This window comes from Colobus angolensis, unplaced genomic scaffold (assembly GCF_000951035.1).
Source record: "Colobus angolensis palliatus isolate OR3802 unplaced genomic scaffold, Cang.pa_1.0 Scaffold58, whole genome shotgun sequence".
NCBI lineage: Eukaryota > Metazoa > Chordata > Mammalia > Primates > Cercopithecidae > Colobus > Colobus angolensis.
Genome location: NW_012119376.1, coordinates 7,008,902 through 7,030,086, shown reverse-complemented (window position 1 = coordinate 7,030,086; position 21,185 = coordinate 7,008,902). Strand labels below are relative to the sequence as shown.

General features: G+C 42.4%; 1 protein-coding gene across 1 annotated transcript in view; it reads left to right on the top strand.

Annotated features, from left to right (window-relative positions):
- ARFGEF3 (ARFGEF family member 3) overlaps positions 1-21,185 on the top strand; it is a 185,815-nt gene that overhangs the window by 88,801 nt on the left and 75,829 nt on the right. Inside the window, exons 9-12 of the mRNA XM_011962073.1 lie at positions 6,496-6,600; positions 8,064-8,397; positions 14,353-14,465; positions 15,514-16,424. Coding sequence (XP_011817463.1) covers positions 6,496-6,600; positions 8,064-8,397; positions 14,353-14,465; positions 15,514-16,424 — 1,463 coding nt within the window. The remainder of the gene's footprint in view (positions 1-6,495; positions 6,601-8,063; positions 8,398-14,352; positions 14,466-15,513; positions 16,425-21,185) is intronic.

Below are 21,185 nucleotides of genomic sequence, written 5' to 3'. Positions count from 1 at the left end.
TGATCTCTTCTAGTGCTAAGTCCTCCCCCTCCCCATCCAGTTCCCTCCATCATAACACAGACAGCTGGTATAGCAGAGTTGGAATATGTTTCTATTGGCATATTTTCTCCTAAGACCCAATCAAGAGTGATGTTTAATCACTATTGGCTCAACTACGTTATCTTTGTTGGATTACCTGGGTTAAAACCCACACTTTGCCCCTTACTGGCGTGTGACTTTGGACAAAGATCTGAACCACCCTAAGTTTGTATATCCTATAAAATAATTAATAGACTATTTCTTATGGTAATTACTATAATATTGTATAGAATATCAGTAATACAAAACACATTCATGTTTTTGTAAGCTTGAATGAGAAAATACTCTTAAAAGACTGCCAATGCCCATCAGCCACAGAGCTCCAGGAACACGTGAAGTTAACAGGATTCATTTTAGTAACTTCTCACATGAGGGAACCTGTCCACCATGGGAAACCACCGGACAGTAAAAGGGTGTTAGGAGGGGTTGTTATAGGATTTTAGCATGAGTTAGGTGACTTAGAATTGGTTAAAAATTGAGCGTTCTGTTCAAAGATTGGGTGCTATCAGAAAGTAGGCGCAATTCAAGCACCTTAATTTTTTCTAACAGGCAGGAAAAACAGATGGGAGCTAGAGTTGTCATAGAAGAAGTGGGAGTCAGTCATAGGGGAGAGGGACATTTGTTCATTTTTGTGGTCATACGGAGCCCTTTTAAAAAAGACCTCTGTTCAAGCGTGGCCGTTGATTGGCTTTCATCCTGTTCCAGCGCATTCATGGTGAGTCCTCATCTGATGTTAACTCGGTGAACTTGTTTGTGTTCACCAGGGGACACCACGGCCTCGCTGGTGGCAACCAGGTACTGCCAGCTGTCGGGGGTGCTTCTCCCTGACCCCTGCTCCACCCCCAGGTGCTAGCATTGGCAGGGAATAGCACGAAGACCACCAGAACTACAAACACCATGAAGACTGTATTTGTTATTTCATAAGCAAGGGAAAACTAATTAGCTAAACTTTTTTCTGAGTAGTTTTCTAAGGGAAAAATCTGGAGTTTTTAAGTGCCAGAAACGTGGGAGAGGCTCGTGGTAGTTATGCCAGTTAGTGATTAAAACCTAGCTAGAGGTCAGGAGTTTGAGACCAGCCTGGCTAACATGGTGAAACCCCATCTCTACTAAAAATACAAAAAATTAACCAGGCGTGGTGGCGGGTGCCTGTAATCCCAGCTACTAGGGAGGCTGAGGCAGGAGAATCGCTTGAACCAGGGAGGCAGAGGTTGCAGTGAGCTGGGACCGTGCTGTTACACTCCAGCCTAGGCAACAAGAGCAAAACTCTGAAATAAATAAATACACGAATAAGTCCCTAGCCAGCAGGATAAGGCAAAATGAGTCTGTAGGCCCAACATGGATAGGCTTAAAACATACCATTGTTTATTAGTCAGGAAAGTCTTAGGCTAGGTTCAGTGAGTGCCTGGCGTTCTGGGGTTCAAGTTCACAGTTCTTTAAACCTGGATGGCTCCAGCCACCCAGAAATCCCCATCAGCTCCAGGAATCCCTCTCATCTGTAGGGCAACCATATGACCTCGTTTACCTGCGAGTGTTTAAGGTTATGCCTAGAATGTAATTATTATAAACACTCAGTTTTGAAATCTAGGAAGTACTGCTGTAAGTAGAATTATTTTTAATTGTGCAGTGTCTAGCATGTAGTAAATATTTGACATACATTTGCTTTAAACTGGTTTGTTTGCTTTTAGAATAGTTGCTGCTAATTCTAGTCATCACACAGTTAAGAACACTGGGCTGTGTGCGTCAGAAATTTGACTGTAGATTGTTAGGAAAATGCATTGCACAAACACACACTGAAAGTGCTCACACATACATAATAGAAAATAAAGGTTGTAGATTTCAATCAGTCACTGAAAAGCAAAGCATTTCTTAACCACATGACTTAAGAATAGGTATTTTGTTTTTGTTTTTTTGAGACAGTCTTACTCTGTCGCCCAGGCTGGAATGCAGAGGCGTGATCTGGGCTCACTACAACTTCTGCCTCCCGGGTTCAAACAATTCTCCTACCTCAGTCTCCTGAGTAGCTGGGACTGCAGGCATGCGCCACCACACCCAGATAATTTTTTATATTTTTGGTAGAGATGGGGTTTCACCATGTTGGCTAGGCTGGTTTCTTGGTGGCTCACACCTGTAATCCCAGCACTTTGGGAGGCCCAGGTAGATGGATCACTTGATGTCAGAATTTGAGCATAGGTTTTAAATGGAGAAAATAATTCACATGCACATTTTTCTAGGATTTCTCATTGTACATTGGATCAAAGATGGCTTTAGGCATGTTATTTTAGAGCTTAATGATTTTATAGGATTCTCAGTCTTGCTTGATTTTCCAGTACAATTCCCCTGGTCATAGTTCTGCCTTTAGAAATTGATTGCTTTGTTTGATTTCAGTATTTGCCATCATGACTTCATTACCCTAAGATGGGGGCCTTTTGCTAAAGATGCTGGGGGCACAGGATGCTTAGCGTAGCTGTAAGGGAAGACCTTTATGTCCACCTGGTAAGACAGTCCTGTGCCCCGGCTGCTCTCACTCTGGTGCTTCTGTTCATTCTCCTTGCTAAGTTTTCACTTGTGTACCATTGCTTCTGATTTTACTAACTTAATTCCTTTATTTCTATTAGCTAAACTTGATGCCTCTTCTACCCTCTGAATAGGTTATTCCTCTGAAATTACACCAGAATCAGTATTTACTAACCTCAACAGCCATTTCCAAAATCAGTGCCTCTTAGGGCTTTAGCTCTGTAGGGGTGTGTGTTCATGATATGCTTGGTCTCTTGGGAGGATTCAGAAAATGTATTCAGGAATGCAGAACACTCCCTCGCATGCCTTGGCGATGTGGTATTAATAGAATCCTATGTTAGGCAAGTAGAGTTACATGATGCTTTTTAAATCCAAGAATTTCAGGAAGGATAATTGGGCTTAGGAAGATACTTATTCTCTGCCTGTTTCCCATCACTCTTTCCCTGCTTCCCTCTCCTCCTAGAACAGAATGTTAGAGTGAAACCTATACCAACGCAGGCTTGAAATCGATGGGGCCTACCAAAGCATTCCCACTGTCTGTGTTAATTCCATTTCTCTCCTTACACAATTACTAAATTTCTTCACTCCTTTAACTAAATTCAAATCTATTTCTAAGGGAAGCAAAGTCAAAATGGTTCAAAACAAAACCCTAAGAACTCCAGAGATACAAAACGTGCTAGGTTGCCCTCCCAGTAGCCTTGCCAGGAGATGTGGCTGCTTCGCCTTCACGGCCCGCGGGTCCACGCCTGAGCGTTGTTCTCCACAGATCGTGCACCTGGGAAGAAGTTCAGTGATGAGCAGAGAACAAAACCAGCAGATACTCAGCCTGTCAACCATGAAATGCTCAGACAAAAGACCAAGAAAAGTGACTTACAGCCCTCCTAAGTGGACAGATCTTTCCCTGTGTGTTTTGAAGGAGTCGGCTGGTTTCTAGGCTATTTTTTGCCTTGTGCATTCTACTTGTTTGTGTAGGGCCAGCTGTTATATGCATACACACTGTGTACGTGCGCGTGTGTATCTAGTGGAAGGTGCTTACGTTTTAAACAGCTCCTTTAACGGTGTGATTCATGCACAGCCACGATCACCTGTTTTCCAGACTGCTGCAACCCACGCAAAAGCTGCTGCGTTCAGTCTCCAAGGAGACTCTCAGGCCAGTTACCTTGGCAATGCGTTCCCTGTCAGCAAGTCTGATAATCTCGGGGTTGAAGAATTCACCGTGGCACACTTTGCCAATAGCTTGATGACTCATAGCTTTTCTATGGACTTATTTCCAATGATTTCAGAAATTGAGAGTCTTTCCTGTCTATAGTTGTTTTCGTTTTGTGATGCTAGACTGACAGTTTGAAAGAAAAAGAGAAATTTTTGAATTGGAGCATTTAATAATTATTCTTCTTAATAACAGGTCAAGTGATTGGTCAGAATGATTAACTGAGACTACAGCGAAGGCCCTCCTTCCAGAAGTGATTTTTTAAATATGGCTTACAATTGATACCATGGCCCTCTGATTTGTCCTGTCCACTCTCTTCCTCGTAAAGCAAACAAATTGAACATTCTGAAATACAGATCTGGTCATGTCACTCTTTTACCTCCAAATAAAGTCCAGACATCTTAGTGTGGCCTACAGGACCCTTCCTGATCGGGCCTCTGTCCACCTCTCAGGCTGATACCATCCTCACACCCTGTGCTTTAGCCACAACCTCTCAGCCCAAATCCCTTCCTCCTCCACCCCCACATTTTGTGACACCTCTTCCTCTGCCTCACCATGCCACAGTCTCCTGCTTGAACTTGAGATTCTACTAAGACAGCATGTCCTGTGGACATTCTTTCTAAGAAGGTACTCCTGCCATATGGTCTCATAGAACCTTGTGTTAAGGTATTCATTCACAGCCCTTCCCACCCGTGCTTTATCTACTGGCTTATATGTCTATCCAGTCCCGTAAGAGTGAAGAAACCTCCTGTTTCATGTCAAGAGGTATGTCTTGGTCAAAAGCGTAGGGAAGCTTGTAGGACTAGAAGCCTAGAAATGTGAGGTCCCTACCTGGCCCAACAATGGCTTATCATTTCTTGCTCTTCCTCCATCCATCACCTTCCTCTTGGCAAATAGGAATAATTTTTGTGGAGACTCAGCCTTTCCCCATTTCTTCTTCTACTCTCAAAGGGTGTGGTAGACAGAGTATATCCAAATATAAGTGACTTTCCCTTCTACAGAATAATAACATTATTTAATCATTATACAGCTCTCTTTAGACAAGAGAGATTTTAGAATATGGGTCAGGAAACTTTTTCTATAAAGGGCTACAAACTATCTCTGTCTCTTGTCTTTGTTTTTGTTTAGTTCTATAAACATTAAAAGAAAATAAAAACAGTATTTTTAATGCAGAGACCACGGAAGAATTTTGACAAAAGGCTTTAGGGCATAAAGCCTAAATGTTAGGGGATTTAATGGCACATAAATAAAGGACTCCACCCCTCTTACTATCCTGTGTCTTACAATTGCACGGTCTTTCTCAATTTGGCAGTTGTATGGATGTAACCTCTGGCCCTGGCACTGTCTACTGTTAACTTTTCTTTGCTTCCTTCCTCTCTCTTCAAGTTTCTAGTTGGCCTGTCATGAGCCTTTCTGTTCCTTCCACCCCCTTCTCCTGGGATTTATTTGAACTGTTAAAGACACTAGACTTCCTGACTTCCTTTGGACATTTATTTATTTTAAATTAGGTGAAAGAGACACAACCAAAAATTATTTTTATAAGCAAGTTTTTCCTTTTTCTGAGTATTCCCATTCCACATTACTGAGTGAACGCTCTAAAAAAGGATTTATTATGTATTTGCAATAAACATGTCCCTGAAAATTAAATTCTTCCTTAGCCCTATCTGTCACTCTTGTCACCTACCTGGATTTTAATACTTTCTGGTAGGCTGGGCAGAGAAGTTAATCTGGGTATTAGGAATGTGTTCCCCATAAATTTGTCTGTTTTCTTCATCTGGCTCTGTTCCTCTATGAGGAACCCCATAATAATAACTTGGACACAAAATAATTTCTCCACAGAAAAATCATATTTCCTCAATAAGGAAGAAAAGTCTAATGCGAGTTCATAAAGTGTTCACCAATGAAAAGATAATGTGGTAAACGGTCTCTTGAAAAGTTTAGATAATATAAAAATTAGCATTTCTGCCATAAACTGTGGACTTTAGTTAATATACCAATTTTTAATTAATTGTGGCAAATGTACTATACCAATGTAAAGTTTAATAATAGTTCAATATGGTAACTCTGTTTCATGGTCAGTTTTTCTGTAAATCTCCAAGTGCCCTAAAAAGTAAAGTTTATTAGTAAAAAAAAAAAAAAAAAAAAAAAATTCACCCAACGGTATTATTTTGCTGAAGTTGCTATAACAAAGTGTCATAAACTGAGTACCTTAAACAGTAATTTATTGTATTCTGGAGCCTGTAAGTTCAAGATCAAGGCTTCAGTGGGGTTGGTTCCTCCTGAGAGCGGAGAGAGAAGGATCTGCTCAGGCTTCTCTCCTCACCTTGTAGATGGCTGTCTTCTCCCTGTGTCTCTTCACACTGTCTTCCCTCAATGAATGTCTCTGTGTCCAAATTTCCGTTTCTTTAAGGACAGAGTCATTGTTGGATTAGCATCCCCTCAGTGAACTGAGTCTAACTTGATCACCTCTGTAAGGCCCTATCTCCAGATAAAGTCACATTCGGAGGTGCTGGAGATTAGGACTCCAACCTGTGAATTTAGGGAGAGAGACAGAGTTCAACCCATAATGCTAACTTTCCCCCAAAAACTAGCACTTTGGTAACGCCTATTATTTTTCCGAGCATGTTTCCATACATTACCTCTTTAATTTTGTCTTGTCTTTTGTCTGCATTTGTGTCGGTTCTGCTCTTCCACAGTGACAGCCAGCAGCTGCAGCTTCTCTACCTGGAGTGCATCTTGTCTGTGCTCAGCAGCTCCTCCTCCTCCATGCACCTGCACAGGCGCTTCACGGACCTGATCTGGTGAGCACCCACTCCTGACGCCCCCATGCTGACACCAACCCAAGGGCTTCTGCTGGCTGTGTCTCTGGGTCCCTCTCCATGAAGTCCATGACCCACCAGTAGTAGTTTCATCTGTGCATAAATGTCGTAGAGAGAAAGCAGGGAAATTGTGGCCAGGTGCGGTTGCTCATACCTGTAATCTCAGCACTTTGGGAGGCCGAGGCGGGCAGATTGCTTGAGGCCAGGAGTTTGAGACCAGCCTTGGCAACATGATGAAACTTAGTCTCTACTAAAAGTATAAAAATAGCCGGGCGTGGTGGTTGTGGGCACCTGTAATCCCAGCTTCTTGGAAGGCAGAGGCATGAGAATTGCTTGAACCCAGGAGGTGGAGGTTGCAGCGAGTGGAGATCAAGCCACTGCACTCCAGCCTGGGTGACAGAGTAAGACTCTCAGAAAATAATAATAATAATAATAATAATAATAATAATAGGCCAGGTGCAGTGACTCACACTCTCAGCACTTTGGGAAACCTAGGTGGGTGGATCACAAGGTCAGGAGTTCAAGGCCAACACAGTGAAACCCTGTCTCTACTAAAAATACAAAACTTAGCTGGGTGTGGTGGTGGGTGCCTGTAATCCCAGCTACTTGGGAGGCTGAGGCAGGAGAATCACTTGAACCTGGGAGGTGGAGGTTGCGGTGAGCCGAGATCGCGCCACTGCACTCCAGTCTGGGCAACAAAGCTAGACTCTGTCTCAAAAAATATATGATAATAATAATAATAATAATAATAAAGCAAATAAATTGTTTTGTTGACATCCATCAGACCAAAATCCACAGAAAAACCGATGATGATTATGGCAGAATATGCTTCCAAGGCCCTCTTTGGTTTATATCATAGGATGAGATACCAGAACCAGAAAATTTTTCTGTCTTTTCAGCTCATTCAAAAAGCATATAACTTATGCAGGGAGCAAGAGATACTGAGCTTTACTTCTAGCCCTAGCTTCATCTCAACCCGAATACCAGTCTCTTAATCATAGTCAGAGATTCCCAGAAGTGACAGGCCCCGCAGGCAGGCAGCTGGTTGTTCTGGATCCCTGGGCTTATCGACAGGAAGGAAGCCAAATGGCAGGTGTCAGTATGGAATTTGCAATTAACTTCTCAAATGATAAATAATTTTGTTATTTATAGTAATATGAAACTTCATAACAGCCATTTAGCATTTTGAGTCCATTTCTTCACTTATGATGGTTTCTTAATGCTTCTCTTATATTTTGTTTCATTCATGCTAGCTCAATTTATGAGGAAAAGTATTGTTGAAATACCCAGAAATGTTAGAGAGACTTAGAAAATGGGCAAAATGTAGCCAAAAGAAGCAGTAAAGAGCCCCACTCTTGTCATTTCTGCAGCATCTGTTTACTCGCAGAGTAAATTTTATCATTTGTCTTGTGGGGAAACTTACTTTTCTTACCATCTCTTCCCAGGAAAAACCTCTGCCCTGCTCTCATCGTCATCCTAGGGAATCCAATTCATGACAAAACCATCACCTCTGCTCACAGCAGCAGCACCAGTACCAGCCTGGAGTTGGACTCTGCGTCTCCGGGAGTGTCTGATCATGGCCGGGGATCAGGCTGCTCCTGCACTGCTCCAGCCCTGAGCGGGCCCGTGGCTCGGACTATCTATTACATTGCAGCCGAGCTGGTCCGGCTGGTGGGGTCCGTGGACTCCATGAAGCCCGTGCTGCAGTCCCTCTACCACCGAGTGCTGCTGTACCCCCCACCCCAGCACCGCGTGGAAGCCATCAAAATAATGAAAGAGGTGAGGAAGCACTGGAGATCGCCACCAGGTTTACAAGGTTTACAGGTTACAAGTTTCGCATACAAGAAGCCCTCAGAAAAGGCTTGTCAATCACTTGCCAGAACTTCATTGCTGCCTCATGGTGTCCAGTAACGAATGCTATGTCTAGAGTCTGTGCGTGTGAACGTGTATTGTGAACCTGAGTAAGAGGGGTCAGTGGTGTTCAGTGATGCAAAACCATTTGAGAATCGAGCTAGTGCTTGTTAAGACTCTGTTAGATGTGCACCTGACCAGGCCCATGCTGAGATTTCATTCTTCTACCTTAGGTGCTGTTTGTGCAGATATATGTGTTTATTCGCCTTTGCCAACATTAGATTTCAAAATGATTTTATACTCAGGTGGCACATTATCCCAAAAAATGAGCTTTGCCAGTCTCTGCTAAGAGGAATCCTTTGTTCCATTCTTTTGCCTCATTTCTCCCAAATGTCACGACCCCAGCAAGAACATAAAGGTTGTCCAGATTGCAGTAGCCATCCCAGTGTGCTGCTTCATAGTTTTGAGGCAGAATTAGGCTTATTTTGAAGGTGCTTCAAACAAAGATTCCTCTGCCTTCTCTCAGAAAACCAAAAGGAAAAGTCATCAATGTTTTTGTATTTGTGAATCTGATCATCAAGGTCCAATTGCAAAATTGCATTTCCTTTTGGTATCTCACCCCTGCAAAAACCAGAGTAGCAAAATTCCCTTGTTGATGATTAATTTATTTTAAGCAATCATTGCCGCCAACCAATATCTGAGAAGTTAAATTTGAATTCTTTCTTGGTGTTTTAATGAGATTTTATTGTTATGAGTATTGGAAAGTTCTGACCCACTATTTCTAGAAATTAAGGAGTGGCCCAGATTTAATGGCTGTTAAGAAAATCTATGAGCCCATGATAATATTTACCATTCTTTTTCTTGCCTATTATATGCCAGGCACTTCACCTATATTATTTTTATTATTCATAATAAATTTGTGAGGTTGTATATCAACTTTTATTTATTTATTTATTTTGAGACAGGGTCTCACTCTGTTGCCCAGGCTGGAGTGCAGTGGAACTCAGCATGGACCTCCTGAGTTCAAGTGATCCTCCTACCTCAGTCTCCTGAGTAGCTGGGACCACAGGTGCATGACACCACACCTGGCTAATTTTTGTATTTTTTGTAGAGACATGTTGCCCAGGCTGGTCTCAAACTCCTGAGCTCAAGGAATCCGCCCACCTCAGTCTTCCAAAGTGCTAGGGTTACAGGTGTGAGCCACTGTGCCTGGCCATCAACTTTATTTTTACCAATTAAGAATGTTACTTCTTTTCCCCACCAGAGCTTCAGGCAATGGAGATCAAAGGCCAGCTTTAAGAACTGATCTTCACTAGATGGGCAGATATAATACAACTTTAGAGGCCAGTGAGACTAGACCACTCTTCACCACTCAGACAGCAGTGGCCCTTCCCCAGGGTCCTCCCCTACACCTGCATCCTGGAGGGGCAAGCGTGGGCTTCCTCTGGTTAGCAGATCCCCAGGGAGAGAAAGGGGCTAGCAAGGCATGCTCAGCTCCTTATCCTAAATTCACCGGTCTGATCAGGGGCTCTTCCTATACCTGGAAGAAATGAGAGGAAAGGAGAAGAGAGGCCTAGAATTTTACTGCACTGGATGTTCCTCCTCATAGAAGTGTGATGCCAGAGGAAAAGGAAATTCCCTCCCACAAAGAAACTTAGGCTTGAGGAGGTCAAATGGTTTGCCCAAAGTCCCAAAGAAAAAGAAGGTGCAAACCCTGGACCCGCTGACCCTAATCCCATGGTCTTTTGCTGCATCATTCTTATCACTGGACTTGACTCTCGCATTGCAGTGCAAATGACCCCCAGCAGCCCGTTTCTTGGTGTTGGTTCTGCTGCCCATTTCAGGAACCTGAGTTTAAGAGTCAGGGTTCGACAATGAGATCACTTGGACTCGGGAAGGGGAACATCACACACAGGGGCCTATTATGGGGAGGGGGGAGGGGGGAGGGATTGCACTGGGAGTTATACCTGATGTAAATGACGAGTTGATGGGTGCTGATGAGTTGATGGGTGCAGCACACCAACATGGCACAAGTAAACATATGTAACAAACCTGCACGTTGTGCACATGTACCCTAGAACTTAAAGTATAATAAAAAAAAAAAAAGAGTCAGGGTTCAAATCCTCTTTCTGCCACTCACTGACTATGTGATATAGGTAAACCATTTAACTCTGAACTTAAAAGTTTTCTCATGGGTACATTGTTATAATATTCCAAAGATTGCAAATTCAAAATGCACTAAAGTTTGCCTAAGTACTTTGTAAGTATCAAATGCTAAACAAATATGTGGTATACTTATTGCTCTTGCAAGGAAGAGAAAAAATAGATGGAGGCTGAAAATAGTTGGTTCAATTCTAACTGGCCTCCTTCTCCTGCCTGTTTTATTCCTTTTGTCTTACTGGATTTATGTCCATAAATCACCACTGTTAACAATTTTCCCATGGCCTGGGGCACCGTAATCATTGGCTTTTCTAATGGCCAACTAATGGCTCTTCATTGACTCTCCCATCAAGTCTGAGTTACTGTGCCCAACTTCCAGAGCCTTCTTCCATCATTTGCATTTTCCATCACTTCCCAGGATGCACCTTCATCCCATTGACTGCTTTGTTCAATTCCCACCTCCCCGCCTCTTCAGGGTTTCCTGTCCCTTAGTCCTGTGGGCCACTCCCCCCTCACAGAATTGAGTGGTTAATTGCAACAGGCTAGACAACACTGCCTCTTCCCATTAGCTTATTTACAAATTCCCTTAGGAAGATAATATTATGCCCATTTTCCAGATGGGAAAGCTGAGGCTCTGGGGGGAGAAGTCACTTGCCCAAAGTCCTTCACGTTGTGAGTCGTAAGGCTAAGACGGTGAAGCCTGATGTTTTAAGTATGGCTGCTTCTTTGCTATCAAAATCCTTGTCCTTCATGGCTGGGCTTCCTCAGGCCACTGATCATGTTCTTCTTTAAATTCCATCCCGCCATTTAGCAATTGATTATACACCCCATCACACTGATGTTTCACAATAGAGTGGGGACCACGCTTCTTGTCTCCTCAACTAGACTTTTCTGTGTAGAAAAGTCTAGTTGCTTCTGTATGTTTTCCCCTAGTATTTAACACTATAATGCTTGGATCAGAGTAAGTGTTTAGCAACTTTTGACTGATTGACATATGGACCTGAAGACAAAATGTCTACAAAGAGGCTATTTTATAAGCAGCAGCAACCTTTCTTTTCCCCTCAGAAATGACAGGCACTAGAGCAGTCACTGCCCACAGTAGAGCCGCTTGGTACCTGGATGCTAAGTAGATACTTTGCATATGGCATACGTAGGTCTCTAAATGTGTTTTAAATAATTTCCTTTGTACTGCAAAAGGAAGTTAGTTATGTTTTTCTGTTCATCATAGATGTTTTATCTTTCCAAGGTCATTTTGCAGAGGTGATGCTAGAATTTGATGGTAGTACCCAAGTAGCACGTCCAGACAGTGCTGCCCCAAGGAGCCCAGCAGACTAATTGGGGCCAAGATGTTCTAAAAAGCAGCACCTCCGCTTTATACAACAAAATCAATCATTTGGGAAAGTTGGTAACCTAGATACCAAAATGTGCAGGGCTTGTGCACACAGAGAAAACCACTGGGTTCCCAGGATGTTTGTTTAGCCTTTTCGAGTTTGTACGCTTGGTGTGTTATTTCCCTGTTCTAGTTTTAGTTTGTCACTCTGCCATATGCAATGTGTGCCTATTGATCAAGGACATACAGGACATCTTTGGTTTTCAAAGCACAGCCCCTTTTTTGTTTCTGATTTCCCCTTAAAATGAACAGTAATGAAAAAGTACAGCTTGCTTCCTTTTCTCAGTCTTTATCAGACCTCTGGCACCCCAACCACAGATCCCACAATTCTCATTCCCACCTGAAGAAGCTGAGATTAAAACATCTTTCCTTTTAGTATTTGTCGAGGGTTCTCCAGAAACCTTATCAATCTATCCCTTTCCCTCCAGATTCTAAAGCAATTGAGAAATAAGCACAAGATTAATGTGGGAATTAAAATAGACTATCTTGGGAGGCCAAGATGGGCGGATCACCTGAGGTCAGAAGTTCAAGATCAGGCTGGCCAAGATGGTGAAACCCTGTCTCTACTAAAAATGCAAAAAAATTAGCCTGGCGTGGTAGCACACACCTGTGGTCCCAGCTTCTTGGGAGACTGAGGCAGGAGAATCTCTTGAACCCAGTAGGCAGAGGTTGCAGTGAGCTGAGATTGTGCTGCTGTACTCCAGTCTGGGTGACAGAGCGATATTCCATCTTTAAAAAAAATTAGTGACTTTATTAACAGTGAATATCTAATTTATTACTGGTGAAGCTGAATTTTAAATTGTGGTAGAATCCCAGGAGACAGTGAGGTTTTCCACTCCATCTTTTGGAAATGCACTTATCCTTCGAGCAAGAGATGGAGCATCCTGAGGCTCAGAGGGTCCAGCCACAGGGCTGCAGGCCTGTAGAGAGGGGGTGAGAGAGAGGGAAAGAGAGAGCCTGCCAGACTTTAGCCCCAGCATTGTCACTCTTTTTTTGATGTCAACAAAAAGTGGAAGCTTCATTTCTTTTCCTCCCAGAGAGCAGAAATGTTCAATTTCTGTGGTAAGAAAGAAATATGGAAAGAGAGAAAGAGGAGAGTCACTTAAAATATAGCTTCTTCTGTGTAATGGACCTTTTCCTGCTTTGCTTGGAGTATCAATCACTTTGAAGATGAATGGACATACGATGGGACGTCTGCTGCAGACACACTGCATTAACCATCTTTCCTTGAATCAATTTAGCCTCGAGTTGACATCTTCTATAGACTTCTACCGTATGTATATAAAAATGTGTTAGAAATGAACAATTATGAACAGTCTACATATGAAAACTTGTGAGAAGCAGTAAATGGGAAGATATGTATAGCTTTAACTCCCTATATTAAAAAATAGAAAACCTTAATGTCCTAATTCTCCAGCTTAGTTAGAAAAAAAAGAATAGAATAAATTCGAAGAAAGTAGAAAGGAGGAAAAATAAGTATAAAAGAAGAAAGTAATGTGACAAGGAAATATAGGGGATTTTAAAAAGCAGAGAATGTTAGGACTGAAAAGATCAAGAAAATTGAAAAACTTTTCTCAAGAGCAATAAAAAAATTTCAAAACAGGTACAAATGAACAGAAATAAAAATGAAAAAATACCTAACTATAGATGTTACACACATTAAAGAAATAAAAGAGTATTAAGACATCTTTAGAATAGTAAATTTGAAAACCAGGTAAAATGGATAAGTCCCTAGGAAATAATGCAACTTTTAAAAAGTTGGTTCAAGAAGAAATTGAGGACCTGAATAGTCCTATAATCTTTAAAGAAATGGAGGAAGTAGTTGAAGGATTCCTATTAAAATTCTGGCCCCATGTAGTTTTAGAAACAAGTTATGCAAGCATTCAAGGAACAGGTAATTCTAATCTTCCATGAACTTTTTCGGTGATGGGAAAGAGGGCGTACTTCTCCACCCAGTTTATGAAGCTAGCCGACCTGATACCAAAAGTAGACAAAAAGAGTCCAGGAAGGTTATATTAAAGGCCAATCTTACTAAAGAATAGAGATCCAAGTGTTTTCTAGTTCTGTGCTAGAAAAGATTTTTCAACAATCCCTCTGAGAATTTTGTCTAAGCCAGCGCTGAGCTGAGGAGCGAGGAGCCTGATACACACCATATGTCAAGAAGAAAACCTAAATCAGTCTTACTAAGATTGGAAGTTCCAAATAGTTGTGTTTCTCCTTATACTATATCACTCAGTAGGGAAAGTACATGTTTATTTGATCTCACAATTTAAAAACCTTGTGCTTTTTTGTGATACTCACTTTTCTGTTACTCTTTTACCTTTTCCTTTAAGATACTCGGGAGCCCACAGCGTCTCTGTGACTTGGCAGGACCCAGCTCCATCGAATCAGAGTCCAGAAAAAGATCAATTTCAAAAAGAAAGTCTCATCTGGATCTCCTCAAACTGTATGATATCTATCCTTTTAGGTCTTTATTGAGGCTGCTTTTCTGAAGACTTTTAACTTTGCTTGCAAATCCCTGAGATTTTAAAAAATTCTACATTATATGAAATGTGTCTATTTAATAATTCACCCACAAGCTACATGAGAAGACGTATCTCAATTTATTATAATCATGGAACTTTTTATATTTTCATATTGACTTAAAACCAAATGTACCAAGTGAAATGTGTAATAATTATTCATTGGGATTTTTTTAGAGCAGAACTTTTGACTTACACTACTGTAGCTATAGGATTTCTTCACATGTAACCCCCCTAGAAAACTGAATATTATAGGGCTCGTAATAGTTGTATTCACATACATCTGTTCAGGAATATGTTTACTTTATAGAGGAAGGTCCACATTATCATATAACCATTATGACTATTTTCTATTTGAAATACCGAGCATAATACAAAAGTGAGATTGTTCGGGAAGGTCATAAATGCTCATCGGGAGCTTCTATTTGTACCCAGATAAACCAGTGAGCCAAGAGGGAGGGTGATTCAATGCAGACCCCCTTTATTTTTTTTTTGACAGAGTCTTGCTCTGTCACCCAGGCTGGGGTGCGGTGGCGGGATCTCGGCTGCCTTCCAGGTTCAAATGATTCTCCTGTCTCAGCCTCCCGAGTAGCTGGGATTACAGGCACACACCAACCACACCTGGCTAATTCTTTGTATTTTTAGTAGAGATGTGGTTTCACCTTGTTAGCCAGGCTGGTGTCAAACTCCTGACCTCAAGTGATCCACCTGCCTCAGCCTCCCAAAGTGCTGGGATTGTAGACATGAGCCACCATGCCTGGCCAATGCAGGCCACTTTATCTGAAGATTTTTCTCTGCCCACCTAAGCATGTTTGTTTCCTTTATTTATTGCCTGGACCATTTTGTTTTATGCAAATCAGACTATCCATTTTGAATACTATGCTGTTAGCCAGTCTAACACTCTTGTTCCATTCAGAGATATTTTCTACATTTTATGCATTTGTTTGGTTTTCTCTTTTGAACACTGTTTAGCATCATGGATGGCATGACCGAAGCATGCATCAAGGGTGGCATCGAAGCTTGCTATGCAGCCGTGTCCTGTGTCTGCACCTTGCTGGGTGCCCTGGATGAGCTCAGCCAGGGGAAGGGCTTGAGTGAAGGTCAGGTGCAACTGTTGCTTCTGCGCCTTGAGGAGCTGAAGGATGGGGCCGAGTGGAGCCGAGATTCCATGGAGATCAATGAGGCTGACTTCCGCTGGCAACGGCGAGTGCTGTCCTCGGAACACACGCCGTGGGAGTCAGGGAATGAGAGGAACCTTGACATCAGCATCAGTGTCACCACAGACACAGGCCAGACCACTCTCGAGGGAGAGTTGGGTCAGACTACACCCGAGGACCACTCGGGAAACCACAAGAACATTCTCAAGTCGCCAGCCATCCCGGAGGGCAAGGAGACGCTGAGCAAAGTATTGGAAACAGAAGCAGTAGACCAGCCAGATGTTGTGCAGAGAAGCCACACAGTCCCTTACCCTGACATAACTAACTTCCTGTCAGTAGACTGCAGGACAAGGTCCTATGGATCTAGGTATAGTGAGAGCAATTTTAGTGTTGATGACCAAGACCTTTCTAGGACAGAATTTGATTCCTGTGATCAGTACTCAATGGCAGCAGAAAAGGACTCGGGCAGGTCCGACGTGTCAGACATTGGGTCGGACAACTGTTCTCTAGCCGATGAAGAGCAGACACCCCGGGACTGCCTAGGCCACCGGTCCCTGCGAGCTGCCGCCCTGTCTCTAAAACTGCTGAAGAACCAGGAGGCGGATCAGCACAGCGCCAGGCTGTTCATACAGTCCCTGGAAGGCCTCCTCCCTCGGCTCCTGGCTCTCTCCAGTGTAGAGGAGGTGGACACCGCTCTGCAGAACTTTGCCTCTACTTTCTGCTCAGGTTTGTAAACAATTCTCTGCTGTATAGTCAACAAGATTATTCAGAGCAGTTTGCCTTAATGGGCAATTACTATCATGCTTATAGTTTGAAGTGCTCAAAGCATATTAATGAATCTTTGGGTTTCCCCAGTTTAAAAAGGGCAAAGACATCTAAGACCTGTTAGTGGTGGTTTATTTGAATTCTACAGCAGTCAATGGCTGGAATATACTATGAGACTGATAAATGTATAGGATATAAAGTAAAGAATGAGAAGTAGCTGCATTCTAGAAAAGTGCTATTGATAGAAACAACCTGATAGTCTGTAATTCTTAAAACACTGAATTATCAGTATGCTTCTATGTCTTGGTGTCTAAAATTCATAGAGCAATGTACTTTTGGCGTATCAAAAAGTAAACGATTTTGAATGCTGTCTTGGATCAGTTGCACTCCAAGTCCTCCCAATATCTTCTGAATTCTACTGAACATTCGAACAATGTATGATAGTCCAGTATAGCTTGGTAACGTTGCATTCCCCCATCTCAGACCCTTCCGTATGTTGAATTGTGAATCAGAACATAAACAGTGGTGCTGGGGGAATAGTGGCCAAATTACGTCAGAGAATCATGCTGGTATTATTGAAGGGAAGGAGAGAATCACCTAGAGTTTTGGTGGAGGAAGCAGACAAAGAATACAGAGAAGTAGTGGCATTTCACATAGTAAATAATTATTTTTAAGATAGTTTTCTTGAAAGATAATACAGAAAGAAAGCAATTAATGGGTACATAAAATGTATGGTAGGAATAAATGTTTGTGTGATACCAGGGAGGTCCTCTGTGCCTTTCCCTCAAATACAAGTGTCTCTTGACCACAGAATACTGAGGCGAATGAATCTCCCTAAGCCTGTGCTCAGATCCAAAGGGCTGACCCTGAGAACTGACACAGAACTGCTAAAAAGCCACAATCACTTGCTCGTCTACCACCTAACCTTGAACTTGTGTTTGTCATTGTGCTTGCTGCATTTATCATAGTCATTTGTTAATGCATCCACCATCTCTTCCACCCTCCCCTCTCTATACTGCGTGCTCTTTGAGGGCTGAGACCTTGTCTCACTTTTTATTTTCTAACAAAGAAAACTTCATGCAGATACATGAAAAAATTGTAGCCCAGTTACTGGAACTTGGTTAGAAGCTGACAGATGTGTAGCTTAATAAGTATCTTTAAGAAGCTGACCAAATTGTCCTTTTTCAAGAGGACAAGTAAAAGACACTTAAATCTCCATATATATAAGGAGGAACTTTTTTTTTTTTTTTTTTTTTTTTTTGGGAGGGGGGCCTCGCTCTGTCGCCCAGGCTGGAGTGCAGGGCGCAGTCTCGGCTCACTGCAAGCTCCGCCTCCGAGGTTCATGCCATTCTCCTTGCTCAGCCTCTCAAGTAGCTGGGACTACAGGCGCCCATCACCAAGCCTGGATAATTTTTTGTATTTTTAGTAGAGATGGGGTTTCACTGTGTTAGCCAGGATGGTCTCGATCTCCTGACCTTGTGATCCGCCTGCCTTGGCCTCCCAAAGTGCTTGGATTACAGGCGTGAGCCACTGCCCGGCCATAACATTTTTTAGTATGAGAACGATCCAAAGTTGTAGCAAGCACCAAAGGAGACACAGAATTGTTACTCCAGAAATTTTCACATGACCTAGAAAAAGATGTAAAGAGACATGATTTCTCTACTTTCCTAATTTTTTTTTTTGGAGGCGGAGTCCTGCTCTGTCGCCCAGGCTGGAGTGCAGTGGCCCATCTCCACTCACTGCCCTAATTCTTATTTCCTAAGAATTTCACACCTTATTTCCTAATTTCACACCAATTTTTAAGGCTCCCTAACATAACGTTTTCCTCAATATTTTTTCTTTTGGAGATAAGTATAACAAATGTTGGTTTTTTTATTTGTGTGTGAAACAAAATTCATGTTTCATTGGAAGACTAGGAAAATGTATACTCTTCTTAAAAAATTATATTTCTCCCTAATATCTTTTATACCACTGTCATTAAATTTGACCTTCTCTTATTGAACGTTCTAGGGGTGTGTTTTGTGCACATTTGTGTCTGTCTCTCTTTTTGTCCATCTCTCTCTCCCTTACTCTCTCTCTCTCTCTGTCAGACACACCCATGCAAATCCTCCTTCAACCAGCATTTATAGAGAAGCTGAATTGTGCTATATGCTAAGGTCCCAGAATATGTACAGCTTATTCTCAATCAATATTTATTGATTGCAAATTGATGAAGTTGTTCTTCGGTCTCTCTTTCTTTTTTTTTGTAACAGGGTCTGACTCTGTTACAAAGGCCGAAGTGCAGTGTTACCCAGGCCGAAGTGCAGTGGCTCAGCCTCCCAAGTAACTGAGACTGTAGGTACCACCACACCCAGCAATTTGTTTTTTCTTTTGTAGATATGGGGTATTGGCCAGGCATGATGGCTCACACCTGCAATCCCAGCACTTTAAGAGGCTGAGACAGGTGGATTGCTTGAGCTCAGGAGTTTGAGACCAGCCTAGGCAACATGTGAGAACCTTTCTCTACAAAAAAAATATAAAAATTAGCCAAGCATGGTGGTGCACCTGTTGTCCCAGCCACTTGGGAGGCTGAGGTGGGGGGATCACTTGGGCCTGGGAGGTTGAGGCTCCAGTTAACCATGTTTGCACCACTGCCCTTCAGACCCTGTCAAAGAAAGAGAAAGAGAGAAAGAAAGAGAAAGAGAAAGGGAGGGAAGGGAGGAAGGGAGGGAAGGAAGGGAGGAAGGGAGGGAGAGAGGGAGGAAGGGAGGGAAGGAAGGAAGGGAGAAGGGGAGGGAGAAGGGAAAGGGTCTCACTATGTTGGAAAGAAGGAAATGAAAGAAAAGAGATGAGGTCTCACTATGTTGTTCTGGCTGGTCTCGAACTCCTGGGCTCAAACGATCCTCCTGCCTTGGTCTCCCAAAGTGCTAGGATTACAGGAATGAGCCACTGCACCAAGCCTTTAGGTCTCTCAAGGTGTGCAGTAGTTCATGAGCTGAAGGAGTTGTACATAAAGCCTCTCAGGTTGTTCTTTGGAAGTGATTGGTGGATCCTTTGAGTCTCTGCCTCTTCCCAGCTGGGAATAGTCGTATGGAGAGGTTTGGCAGCCTTGGCTACTCCGACCAGCTTGGTGTCCCTTGTACCAAGGCAGAGAGCCCACCAAACACGGTTAGTCCCCAGAATAGCTGTGTATCAGAGCTCAGCATGGCCACTGGTTGCAGTAATAATTATGGCCTTGAGCCATCAAGAAATGGTAAAATTATAGTTAGGGTCTTCTATTTAAAATTAACATTATCCAGGAGGGTGAGGCGGGCGGATCACTTGAGGCCAGGAGTATGTTGACCAGCTGGGTCAACATGGCAAAACCCCGTCTCTACTAAAAATATAAAAAATTAGCCAGGCATGGTGGCGCATGCCTGTAATCCCAGCTACTCAGGAGGCTGAGGCAGGAGAATCGCTTTGAACCCAGGAGGCAGAGGTTGCAGTGAGCTGAGATTGTACCACTGCAGTCCAGCCTGGGCAACAGAGCTACTCCACCTCAAAGAAAAAAAAAAATTCAAATTATCCATACAAAATAACTCCACTGCCAAAGTTTCAGCACAATATATAAAATTTAGCTCTCAGATAACTTCTTCTTTATCAACACATCCCCAGAAATTCCAGATGAATGAATTGTCACAGTGGTGAGGACTGACTTCCAAGGGACCACCCTCATTTCTTATGAGAATTAAGAAACATAATCCTAACAAAGTCTTTTTAAAATTTGAGGCCAAAGCAGGTCTTCAGTTTTGTGTTTTTGTACCTTTCAAATCAATACTTATTTATAGTATATGCAAAACAGGGCTTTTGTGAATTTTTTATGTGGCCAGAATATGGCCCTATAAATGTTGCAGACTGCCCAAATTTTAGAGTTCCATAAATTTCCCATCAGACCAAATATGTTTTATGAAATTATTTTTTAAATGTAGAAATCAATACATTGAAAAGAGACTTCCCAAAATGTTTGGTTGTTTTCGAATGTCATTTTTATTGACATAATTTAGTTGTAGGTCTATTTAATTCTTGTGACATCACAATATTTTCCTATTTAGGAGTTGGACTCTTTTTCCAAATTACAGACCCATCACTCTGTGGTCCTGTTACCAACTGTCTTCCATCACTGCTGTGGTTCAACTGGTGGCACTCATCGTTGCTTTGGCTACCCCCCAGCCACTGGGTGCTGGCCCATGTCCATCTCTGGACTGAGGCATGTCCTCTTGCCCCCTTGCAAGTGCTACTTCCATGATTAAATATTAACAAAAGAGAAACATAGATGCTCCACTGAGACAGGGAGATGGCAGATTTCCTTTGTTCTTCTGAGAGAATGTTATGAAAGTAAAAATAGAAGAGAGGGAGAAGGGAAAGAAACTCTCTGAGTTTCTCATTATTTATTTTGATGTCAGAAGCTTCAAACCTCACTTTGTCATAAACATCCATCAAGCCTTCATCCCTACCCTGTTATCAGGGAGCTGCTTTCTCGGCTAAATCACAGTCACTCAGTGTTTCTCAGTGACTCCTATCTTCAGACAGCTAATATGCCATTGAAATGAGCCTTCTTAATTCTACAGGATTCAAGAGAGCCTTTCTTTTCAAAGCAATTAAAGTTTCATATGGTAGGGGAGTTTGAAAATGTTTGGGCAAATAAAGTATGTTTTTTATAAAGACAGTGCTTGACATGAGCTGTGATCGCTGCAGAAATGCCTC